The sequence below is a fragment of the Anarrhichthys ocellatus genome, unplaced genomic scaffold (genome assembly GCF_004355925.1).
Source record: "Anarrhichthys ocellatus isolate YVR2014 unplaced genomic scaffold, GSC_Weel_1.0 scaffold1255, whole genome shotgun sequence".
Taxonomy (NCBI): Eukaryota; Metazoa; Chordata; class Actinopteri; order Perciformes; family Anarhichadidae; genus Anarrhichthys; species Anarrhichthys ocellatus.
In genome coordinates, this window is record NW_022281229.1 from 1 (window position 1) to 12,278 (window position 12,278).

A 12,278-nucleotide genomic window follows, 5' to 3' on the forward strand; every position below is an offset into this window, starting at 1 on the left:
GTGTGTGTGTGTGTGTGTGTGTGTGTGTGTGTGTGTGTGTGTGTGTGCGCAAACTGCAGCTTGGGCCTCCTACATGACCAACTCTCCAACTGTGATAGTGATGATTGGGTTGCCCGCTCGAGGGAAAACCTACATGTCCAAGAAGCTGACACGCTACCTCAACTGGATTGGAGTGCCAACGAAGGGTCAGTACGGAAGCAATACCGCATGTTTTAGTTTTATGAATGTTGTAACGTTTGATCTGTCCATAAACAGTTAGGATTGGATTCAGAGCCTCAGTGAGTCACTATAAAAAGTTATTTTTGGAAGGTGCAGTGCAGACGTGCATCTAACTTGAATCAGGGTGGCACCATGATGCACTGCTTTCTATTTTTATCTACCCGGGACGATACCTTTTAAAGTTCTTGTACAAACAGCCCTGAAGGAAACATGACTCAGGTGGATATCGCTGGTAGGGCCTGTGAGTGTCTCCTCTTTTGCCGTTTCTCTTGTTTCTTTTTGTATTGTTTGTGTCCTAACATGTGGAATTGTTTTCTGTTTAAAACTGCTTCCGTCTTGACCAGGAAGAAGAGATCTTGTCTCTTGGTGGGACTGTGCTGTCTAAATATAGCATAGATTAAAAAAAGCGATTACTTATCTGAAAATATTATGCTTAAGGCAGTGCTTTGTTAATTCATAGTTCTGTACATGTCACCACCCCCTTTCAGCTGGCTCAGTCTGCAGTTTCTCTCTCTCTGTGTTCCCTCTGCAGTATTTAACCTCGGCGTCTATAGGAGAGAGGCAGTGCAGTCCTACAAGTCCTACGACTTCTTCAGACATGACAATAAAGAAGCAATGCAAATTAGAAAGTGAGTAAGAAAGCTTTCTCTTCGCGTTGCCCCAATTTGGTGTCGTAGATTGACTCCTTTCCCTTTGACTTCCTGATCAATGTACTGATTGTGTTTCCTCAGGCAGTGTGCTCTGGTGGCCCTGGAGGATGTCAAGGTCTATCTGAATGAGGAGGGAGGCCAGATCGCTGTAAGGACACGAAACACTCAATCTATTGTTTATGGATATGAATTGATTTGGGCTGAACATCTTGTGTTGTCTGTCAGGTTTTTGACGCCACCAACACCACCAGAGAGAGGAGGGAGCTCATCCTTAGTTTTGCTCAGGATAATTCATACAAGGTCAGAGTTACGTTCATGATTTCACCATTGAGGTTCAGTGTGTCTTCACATGAATTCTGAATTTCTAATGATTAACACCTTTCGTTAGGTGTTTTTTGTCGAATCAATATGTGACGATCCCGACGTCATCGCGACAAATATCCTGGTAAATGATGCTTTTATGATTTTTTGTTTTTTGTTTTTGAAGCACAGTTTTGTCCTCGTTGGATTTCACAGTGCATCATCTCTACACATGTTTCTCTCACAAAAGGACGTGAAGGTGTCCAGCCCAGATTACCCTGAGAGGGACAGAGAAAGCGTCATGGAGGATTTTCTGAAGCGAATAGAATGTTATAAAGTGACCTACAAACCTTTGGATCCGGATGAACACGACAAGTAAGAAAGCTTCACGCCGTAAGTCTTTTATGGCTAACTGTCCTCAGTAGTTTCCTTGTGTTGGCCTTGTAGATGATTTGTCTTTATGGGGGTAAGAACAGAACATAAACTGTCCACCAGGTGGAAACAGGAGCTACTTTATGATCTTGTTGGTTATCGTCTATTATTTAATGGGTTGTGATTTGAGGAGCTGGCATACGTATTAAAATGAATAAAGTAACCTAACTTAAATTAGGCTTAAATTAATACTTGTTGATAGCCTTAAACCTCGTCCTTGCTAATGACACAGAATGTCCTGAAGCGTGTGATGAATGAAATATCAGAATACTCAGACTACACCAAAAAGTACCAGGTATCCCTTCGCCCTTCGAGTCTTGAGTTACCGCACTGACTCACTTTCCGTTGTCCTCTTTTTCTCTCTGACACACAGGAACCTCTCCTTCATCCAGGTCATCAATGTTGGCCGTCGTTTCTTGGTCAACAAGGTGCAGGACTACATCCAAAGTAAAATAGTGTACTACCTCATGAACATCCACGTGCACTCCCACTCTATCTACCTCTGTCGGCACGGAGAGAGCCATCACAACGTGGAGGGACTCATCGGGGGAGACTCTGAGCTGTCAGAGAGAGGGAGACAGGTGCTCTAACTATTCATCCCAGCAGCATCTCCAAAAGTCTTAAAAGAAGTGTTTGACATTTTTGGAAGCGCACTTAATTAATTATGATACCATTCTAATATGTGCTTTTTTAAATATGAAGCAGCAGCTTTTATTAGTAAAGACAGGAAACAGCTATTCTGGCTCTTTTTTTTTTTTTTTTTTTACGTATCAAACAAAAGAGACAGAGTGTGTTAGTTAGCTAGCTGTTTCCCCCTGTTTCCAGTCATTGCGCTAAGCTAAGCTAACTGGCTGCTGGCTGTAGCTTCACATTTATTGGACAGATATGAGAGCGGTGTCAATCTTCTCATATCACTCTGAGCAAGATAATAAGCGTCTGTGCCAAAATGTCAAGCTAGTCCTTTGATATAATGTCCAGAACAACTTGAGAAGCTTTTGAAAGTTATAAAATCAAGCAACACATTGTAAACAATTAGTTTTAGCATAAAACCAGGAAGACGAAGAGAATATTTGTAACTTCTGTTTTGTGTTTGGGTGTCTCTTCTCCAGCATAAACGTCTCTTTCGTATGTCCTCCTGTCAGTTTTCAGCAGCACTGAAGGGTTTTGTTCAAGAGCACCATCTGTCAGACCTGAAGGTTTGGACGAGCCAGCTGAGGCGCACCATTCAGACGGCAGAGGAGCTGGGAGTTCCCTACGAGCAGTGGAAGATCCTCAATGAAATAGATGCTGTAGGTGCTCTCATCTATAGCTGAAGAGACAGGCGTTCACTGTGAGGGCGTGTGTTTTATTCGCCTGCTTTGTGTTTCAGGGAGTGTGTGAAGAAATGTCCTATGAGATTATTGAGGAAACGTACCCAGAGGAGTTCGCCATGAGGAGCCAGGACAAGTACCATTACCGCTATCCGGGAGGAGAGGTAACAGCCTGACAGATTAGAGTCTGTAATGCTTCTGCCCATTATGTTTCTTTGTGCCTCTGCGACGGCCGTGGCCGGAGGCATTATGTTTTTTCGGTTTGGTCGTCGTTCTGGTGAATGTGTTATCTCAGGAACGCCTGGAGGGGATTTCTGCAAATTTGGCACTAACCTCCACCTGGACTCAAGGAATGAATATTAGATTTTAGTGGTCAAAGGTTGTTGGCCACAACTCAAGAATTTATGGGCTAATTATGCAGAGGATAAAATGATGACATTTTGGACAGACATGGACGTAAACGTTGTAATTGATTTTTGACCATTTAATGAGGTATCGCTTTAGAGACCTCCATAGTTTTTTAGATTTGATTATAAATATAGTTGTCAGTTGAGGAAGTGATGATCGGAACAGTCACTGTTATGACTTACTCACGCTGACTGGTCGGCGGAAACACACAACCACAAGGCGATAAATATTGTTTAATAATGAACTGGAAAATGATCTTCAATAAAAGCTGAATCAAACTTGTCTGTACCTTTTTGGATCTAGTCCTACCAGGACCTGGTTCAGCGGCTGGAGCCGGTCATCATGGAGCTGGAGCGACAGGGCAACGTGCTGGTCCTCTGTCACCAGGCCGTCATGCGCTGCTTGCTCGCCTATTTCCTGGACAAGAGCGCAGGTAACAAGCAGAAACATGACACGAGCCTCGACGAAGCCTCACATTATAGAAACATATTTACAGTAAACTGCTGAGTCTCTGCGAACAGCTGTTTTTATCATTTATCTAAAACTTGTACGACCATTCTACTCAATCCCTCTTTAACAAAAGGGCTTATTGAAGATCATATTGTTCCCCTGAGAACACATTCAACACCACAACATTTAGGTCTATTTGTGACATTGAAATCTGTCGTACTCTGGATTTGCGAAGGTGCAAGAAGAGGAGCAATTAAGAGACCTAAATGAAGAGAAGTGTGGCACGACTGACCAAGACTCATCCAAAGTGGATGCACAAGCACAGTAGCACCAGTCTAGTAGTCTGTCACACAAACTTTGGCCTTTTTGGTTGGTTGTAATTTGGCCTTTGACAGGCTGCTGTTAGTTGGTGTTGTAGCTCCAGACCACAGCTGTTTAAAACGGACCCTCTCAGTAATTAGATCTGTAATCGCAGTAGTGATTTACCTGTGGGTTGTTCCAATGGATAGATCATGGCTGTAAATGTTTCAGCCTATTTTGACAGTAAGGAGGATAGTAAGGAAACATATTTTAGAAACAATGAATATTGCCATCTGACACAGTGTATTCTCTGATGTCACCACAAGAGGACGCCACAGTCTGGATTTTTCAAACGCAGTACAAAGGTGACTTGAAGCATTTGGCTCGACCCAAACAAAGAACTGTTGCCGTAAAACAGGGTAAACCAGGGGTGTCAAACTCATTTTCACTCCGGGCCACATCAGCATCATGGTTTCCCTCAAGTTTGGACTTATCCTGAGCTACATCATCAGCTACACATTTATGGATAGTCTATTATATTCAGACACTTGCTTAAAGTTGTGTGGAGACGATTCATTTTAAAGCAATGATATTAATCAGGCGCTGAATCATGACCTCTAACATACACTTCGACCGTGTGTCAAAAGACTCCGTGACGCTCTAAAAGAGAGCGTCAGAAATGATGACTTTGCAGATGTTTTTGTACTCTGTTTATTAATTTTTCCCCCAATTAAACAGTATTAATACTAAAAATGACAAAGACAAAGAAATGCAGAATGCAGATTCTCCACATATTCATTAAAGACATTTCTGATTTTGTTCCTCTTTTCAAGTGATCTCAGTTTCTCTATTTGACGACACATTAAGATCTCATATGAACGACGGAGGGCAGGTAGCCTCCCACCTAATTACGATCACTCGTCAAGCTCACAATGCAGCAAATGCTGTTGCGTTCCACGATGGCAGAAATCCTGACCAGATCATAAACACTAACATCTATTTTGCCTTTTGGAGCTTTGTTTAAAACAAAACTAGTGAAGTTACAGGGTTGCACTCTAGAGAGTTCTTGATAGTGGACTCTGGCTTTTGGATGGCATTGTTCTTCTAAGATAATTGTACTTGCATTAAATAAAGCACATGTAAACATGTGTGGAAGCACTCAGTGACAAATAACAGGCCTGAGTAATAACTGGGTGGGTCGAGTGGAAAATGCTGCTCAAAATCAAATCCATAATTAGGCATGAGGTTTCGTCAGTCAGCAGAGGAAGTGGCTGTAGCATCTCCACCACAGTGTGATGACCGCAGACACCAAACCGTGTGGGTGCAGCTCTGACTGGCATCTCATCCCACTGCACCCCCGTAAGGGACAAGTAGCACTGCAGTCTGAATACAGCGCCGTGCATCCCAAACATGAGGGGGAAACACAAACATGACTGGACATTTTGTTTCTTTTGTTGGCACAGATGATCTGCCCTACTTGAAGTGTCCCCTGCACACTGTCCTAAAACTCACCCCCGTTGCTTACGGTAAGTCACTTCACTGTTCACAAGTTGACTAAACTTCCTCCTCTGTTGGGTTGTGACGTGTTGTTCTCCTGTCTCCCTCTTCCAGGTTGTACGGTGGACATGTTTGACCTGAAGGTCGAGGCTGTCAACACACACAGAGACAGACCATTAGTAAGCTCGTGACCTTTTTTTAATTAAGTTCTGTCGTAAACACACTGTGACGTTTGTCTGAAGTTGTCAGTCGAGTTCAGTAGTTCACGTTTCTAGTGCGTGCAGCCAGTAGAATCAGTCATCCCCTACATCATGACTAGACAAACTGACCACGGCTATATTTAGGTCAAACCACACTTCCAGGAGTCTTTACCTCAAAAGTCCTTCCATCGGATATATTGAATTTCTTTTGTTAGCTTCAGACAGAGCCAGGCTGGCTGGTTCCTCCGGTCAACGCTCATAGAGAAAGATACTTGTGCCTCACAAGGAATTTAGATTTTTAAAGTGTTTTTTGGCTGTTTACTCGAACCAGTGATGTTGCAGTTCATGGTCCGTGTTAAAGCTGTGGGAGCAGCGCCCTCACAGTAAAGGACCAAATGAAAACGAGATCAATAAAAAGCCTCCAATGTAATAGATATCCACCTTATCGAATCAGCCTCGGCTCTCTCTAGAAACCATTCGTTACCGTTGTATTTGTGAGGTGTGCACATTTTCATAACATCTGCTTTTACAGATACCAGTTTATGGTCGGGAAGCAAACTCTATCCCCCAACAGTGAACTGGATGTTCATCAGTGATCTGTGTTTATTCCGGGAATCCCAACGACACATTCGGAGGCTTTTTGTCTTTATTTCCTAATCCGCCCGCTTCATATCTGCTCCCCGGTTTAGAGTTTGTTTTCTGATGAGTGACGACTGTTGAAACCAAGAGTCCTAGACAGAGTGGGTGTTAACACATAAACACGTTAACTGACAAAGCTCTTGTTAAATGGGCTGAGAAATAGCCGGTCTGCTGAGACCAAAATAGCAATGGTCTGTATATTTATGGCTGTTTGTTTCAGTGGTTGTTTTTCTCTCCTGGCTCTCCAGCAGTCACTTACACAGAACACAGTGACTTCAGAGCTTCAGTAGGAGAGGTTTAATTAGTACAACACACACACAAAAAACACACACATGTTAATCAGCCCACCACTGTCTGCTCTTCACTACCCAGAATGCTGTGCCGCCGGCGTTCATCCGACGAAACAGCTTCACCCCGTTGTCCAGCCAAGACCAGATCAAACGGCCGCGCCTGTACAGCGTGGGCAACCCTTCGCATGCTCGCATGTCCCAGGCTCCTACTTTACCCAGCATGCAGTTCTCTGAGGCGTCCGAGGGGGCAGAGATGCTACAAAGCGAGGTCAGTGCAGTGAGTGTTGCTGGATGTAATTCATCATTTTAAAGATAATAAAGAGGAAACTGTCTGACAATAGAAAAATGAAGGAGCTATGAAACAGCAGCAAGGGAAAGATGAATAGTTGAATAATTTTAGTTTAGATTTATATGTATATGGCCTTATTTGTATTGGTTTCTTTGCTCTGTATATTGAGATGTGTTATTCCAGAGATGAGGGCCCAGTACAACCCCAGAGCTGTATTATCATGTTTTACATTATAAAGGTGTTTAGAACTAACAAAGTGGCCTTCACACACATCTTGAATGTGATTTGCCTCATAAAGCGACCTCTCTTAAATGTTCTGTAGCTCATAAACTGAAAAGAGGGCAGAAAGGGAGTGTTTCACTCCGGCTGGTGACCTCAGATTTTAATATTGGCTCAAGTTCAGTCGGTGCCAGTCAAAACAAACGCCTCAGTCGTCTCTTGGTTTGGTGTTTTTCTTAACGCTTTCTGCCTTCCCCCCTTTTTCTGTCCTGCAGGACTCTGTGAACGGTTTCAGTGCAGCACACACAGGCGAGCGGCATTAAAGAACCACAGAAAGAGGTATTTTCAGCATCGTCCTCTTGTTTATCATGTGGAACATCTGTGGTCTCCACCTCGAATATCTCACATCTTTGTTTTGCCATTCAAGACCAGCAGTAAACCCCCCCCCCCCCCCACATTACATTCTTAAACACTGTATCTGTGTAACCATGTGTTATCTCTTTGTTTTTCATTGGATATGTTATGTGTGTGTGTGTGTGTGTGTGTGTGTGTGTGTGTGTGTGTGTGTGTTGGTGTGCACATACATACATGAACTCAATGCCTTTGCACAATAGCCTTCATATCAAGGCTGCGATCCAGGTCCGATATATAAGAATGTAGAAACCCCTTGTACACTCCACATACTGTAGTCTACAGTCATATTATGCTGTATTAGATGTAGAACATGTTGATTGTGAATTTTACTCCTCTTTTTAGTTTTACTGTAAGAGAGTGCCTCTCTTTAAGGAAGCCACGTACAGCCTTAGTTTCCTTTAAGTTACCTTTTCAACATTCCCAGGTGATGAGCGTCCTTCCTCGGGCGGTCTCATAAGATGTAGTAAGAATTTAATTTTGAAGTGTAATTCAAAGCTTATCAAGCTTGCAGTAGGCAGACACGGGCTGTAAAAAGTAATGAAATGTTTCGTCTTGCCTTGTAAAAAACATTGAAGCAGATACTGTGCTTATTTCCTCTGTGACACTTATTCTGCTCTTCTCTTCATTTGTGTTTTGCCTTCCACTCACATACCAGCTTTAATATGTTCAGCTGTGTCGATGTCAAGCTGACGACATTTGAGTTCCGTGAAACTGATGCAAATATTTCAAACACAAAGTGCTCTTGAATTATAATGCAATTCAATTCTTCATAGCTAAAAGTAAATCAATCGTATATACTGTATGATAATGACTAGCTTCACAGTAACCACATGGATAACATCTATTCACATGACTTTGATTAGATTATCAGCAATAAATCAACATTTTGGAAAAAAGTGCCTTTATTGAAAGGACTACAATAGGTATGTATGACAATAGGATTGAATGTCTTAAAACGAGCTGCTCGTTGAACACTGTATACCGTACATGTTTCCTTTTAATAAAGTTCATTTTATCGCAGTGTTTACGTTGACGTCTCTTTATTTTGACCTCAGAAAAGTCTTTTAGTTTGGTGAAGAATTGTGTGTGTGAGCTCACTGGGAGTCGCCTTTCTGTTTGATAAACTTCATGTCCCCAAACTAACATCACCAGAGCTCAAAGAACAAGAGGGCAATTATTATTCTTGCTCTGCTCACTGAGTGTTTAAAATGATGTATACGCTGCAGGGTGAGTCATCAGGGAAACGGGGGAGGAAACGTCCCAATCAGTCGTATTTTCAGAGAATTTAATCTGCAAGTTGCTTTGACGCCTGAAATGATCCTTGAATGTGTGGATTCCACACTGATTAAAGATATTCAACAAAAAGAAAATAGATCACGGTCACTTAAACCAAAACTACATAACACATGAATATATACTAAATAATAAACTGCAGAAACACACAAACATACATGAATAAACAAAGGAAAGAAGAAGAAAAGAAACAGACTAAACAATGCCTATAATTGAACTGTCCAGATGCCCATCAGGCCATGACGGTTGGGGTCAGAGGCCTGTAGCTGACTTTTGGTTTTAATATTCTCGGGCCGGACCGCTACATCATTAGTGTGAGGGGTCAAAACATCTTCATGTGTCAGAGGCAGAGGGACTGTAATGAGATGACACCGTTTCTATTTAGAGCAACATTATGTTCATGCTGCAAGTCCCTTTGGATGAAAGTGCTCCTCTGATGGCTGTATATAGTTACCAGATTCTGTGAGGATGTTTACATTCAAAACGTGTGAAGATCTCATAAAACACGACTAAACCTTTTTGGCTTATGGCCCCTTAAACCAGAGCGATGTCTTCTTGTCTGGTCGCAGTTTACATTTGTCTACGAGTTCAGTTCAACCAAAGAATGATGTTCCCCTCCGAGATAGTTTCTCGTGACTCGAGAGGATAAAATTATCCAGTATGTTACAAAAGAGAGGAAGGTCACGACTCGCTCATCTCGTGACCCCATAGATTCATCTTTTTGGGGGTTCCTGACCACCAGGTTGAGAGCCACTGTCATAAAATATACATTAAGTACCACAGATGTAGCGGCTACTATTTAAAGACACTGCTTACATGTAATCCATAATCTGTACCCATTATCTATTTTTCATCTGCTTGTTTCTGTTCCATTGTCTTGTTTTTCTTTTGTTCTGTTGCTGCTGCTCACTGGAGGTTACAGACCATAATTCTGCTGTATGACAAAGTATCTTGAATAAAATACTAAACTATAGATTTATTAAGAATTTTTATGGCATAATATACTATGAATTAATGACTTTTCAAAGACTTTTTATATGACTTTTTTATGACTTTAAAAGGCATAAATAAAAAGGATCTGCCTGCTGTTTCCACCATTATGGCCGGGGTGTAAAATCAGTCACAGTGACTCAAAACCATGCTGGCAAAGCTTTGTTGTGACTTTCCACCACAAGGAAACCAAGCAGTGGTCTGTCTTGATTAAAAATAACCAGAGACAGAGAGGCTGAAAACTCTGCGACCGGGTCAAGAGTCTCATACAGTTCAATTAGTGTACAACTAATAAAAGACAAGTTTAAAATGAGTGGAAATGCAAATATACAATTACATTTCAAAATAAACTTAGTGAACAGGAGGTCAAATTGTTTAGTTTTTTTATTAAATTGTTTTAGAGAGGTGTTTGAACTGTGTGCAGTATAAACTGCATTTATAGCGACTGTAGTTTGAAGTGCTGTTGAATTGTATTGTGTCATATTCCATTTAGTGCCCTGACTGATCTAAATTAGGTTTACAACATGTTTAAAACATACCTCAATTTAATATTTATTAGACTGGGTTTAATTTATTTGATTTCTGTGGTCTATTTGGTTTTTATTAGTAAAAGTGCAGTGGGGTTCTGTTCCCTTAATGTCTCTAAAAAGCTCATAAGACTTTCTTTCCCCTCCAGTAGAAACATGTTGACTTTCTTTCATCTATAAACGTCTAACTTGTTAAACTGAATTCTTAGAAGATCATGGGAATGTTTTGGAAAACGTTTGCACCCCGAATAGTTTATCTGCTTGTTTGGCTTGTTTAGGATTAAATTGAATTGGTTTAGCCCATAAAGTTATTGCAGATCACCATATGGCACCCATGGGTTATGTTGGATTTATATTGATTGTTGGAATAAGGTGGCAGTACGTGTGTCCCTGTGTTTGTTTCCGTGTGATGTCGATCAGCTGGGCTGCTCCGGGTGAGCCACCCCCTCTTCTATAAATTGCCTGATCCGAGGCTGCTGCTGGCATTTGATTTGTAATCTGTCTCAGAGGATTTATTTACTGCACGCAGCCTCGCGGACTAACAAACATGAGGAACGTCCCGTGGATTTTTCTGGTTTCATCCTTTGCCTTTCTTGCTTCAGGTAAATTAAAGTAAAATCCACATTTCGTACATTTGAGATTCTTTATTTATATTTTAGCTCTTTGATCTTCCAAAAAAAAAAAAAAATAGCTCAAGTACCAAAGACATGTTCGGCACCACCGGAGTACCCGAACACCATCCTAGTGAAGAAATATGCGGCCATGCAGAAGTTCTTGAGCGGGGAGAAGGTTTATTATGAATGCGCAGAGGACTTCAGTCCATACAGAGGAAGCCGAGCTGCGCAGTGTGACGGTGGGAAATGGACCCAGCTGACTCTAAAATGCGAAAGTAAGTACACTTATTAGCTGTTCAGTTCAGTTAAAGAAAGGCTAAACGTTTGTATTTGTATTTGGCTGCCAGTTGAATAATGTCTGGGGTTAAGTTCTGTGCTGTGGAAACTCTCAAGATGGAGTGAAGGTGTGCATCAGTGAGACGACTCCTGTGTGGGTTTTTGTTCACCTTCATCACAGAGAAAAGCTGCTCGCACAGGTATGTGCTTCCAAACATACAGAGCGTTTGAGCAGCATGTAGGCGGAGTTGATGCAGCCGAAACAATGCATCAACAGCTACAATCAGCTAAAGCAGGTCTGTAACTTTAATCTCCTGTCAGTCGTCACCACAGGTTGAACAGAGTTATGATTACCTTATTTACAAAAGAATAGTAGTAGAAATACAACAAAAAGAAAATAAGTATTACTCCCCGTCGGGGAATCGAACCCCGGTCTTCCGCGTGACAGGCGGAGATACTGTCCACTATACTAACGAGGAGGAGTGTAAAGGATCATGTGACCTCATCCAACCAATCAATGGGCTGACATGGAGTAGCTAATGAATATTAATTAGATGTGAAGTGTGTTTTAAATGTTTTAAAGTATAGTTTGTAAAAGCGCTGCTTCACTGTGATGAAAAAAAGTCCAGTATAGAAATCCTGCTTACCTTTAACAGAAAAACAGGGAGCCTCTAAAAATGTTAAATAAGTAAATATTGTACTTTTTACAAGTACATATTGTACTTTTTACTGTACTTAAACCTCAAACTATTTGATAACATTAATATTTAGAATGTAAAATTCCTCATACTGACTTCAATTTACTTTTGTTTATCTTTAACTAACTTGGTGTTCGTTGCTGTTGGACTGTACCTGATGTCTGACAGCAGGATTCACTTGTTATGAAGTGCGAACTTGCTTCATTTTCTGTTGAGGTGTGTGTGTGTGTGTGTGTGTGTGTGTGTGTGTGTGTGTGTGTGTG

General features: G+C 41.5%; 1 protein-coding gene and 1 non-coding gene across 3 annotated transcripts; one reads left to right on the plus strand and one right to left on the minus strand.

The window, feature by feature from the left end:
- Positions 1–6: 6 nt before the first annotated feature.
- LOC116377441 (6-phosphofructo-2-kinase/fructose-2,6-bisphosphatase 2-like) lies at positions 7–8,286 on the plus strand. Of its 2 annotated transcripts, none has more exons than XM_031839086.1 (15): positions 7–185; positions 752–848; positions 951–1,017; positions 1,095–1,169; positions 1,258–1,314; positions 1,420–1,544; positions 1,975–2,182; positions 2,744–2,890; positions 2,971–3,075; positions 3,623–3,752; positions 5,533–5,595; positions 5,681–5,745; positions 6,778–6,963; positions 7,479–7,542; positions 8,273–8,286. In XM_031839086.1, exons 1-14 carry the CDS (start codon positions 74–76, stop codon positions 7,524–7,526), a joined length of 1,485 nt encoding a protein of 494 aa, XP_031694946.1. In that variant the 5' UTR covers positions 7–73; the 3' UTR covers positions 7,527–7,542; positions 8,273–8,286. The 2 variants fall into 2 exon arrangements, with proteins under 2 accessions (XP_031694946.1, XP_031694945.1); XM_031839085.1 differs by having other exon boundaries at positions 7,818–8,285.
- Positions 8,287–11,724: 3,438 nt separating this feature from the next.
- On the minus strand, positions 11,725–11,796 carry trnad-guc (transfer RNA aspartic acid (anticodon GUC)). The gene has a single exon. It is a non-coding gene; the product is annotated as a tRNA-Asp (tRNA).
- Between the last annotated feature and the right edge of the window lie 482 nt (positions 11,797–12,278).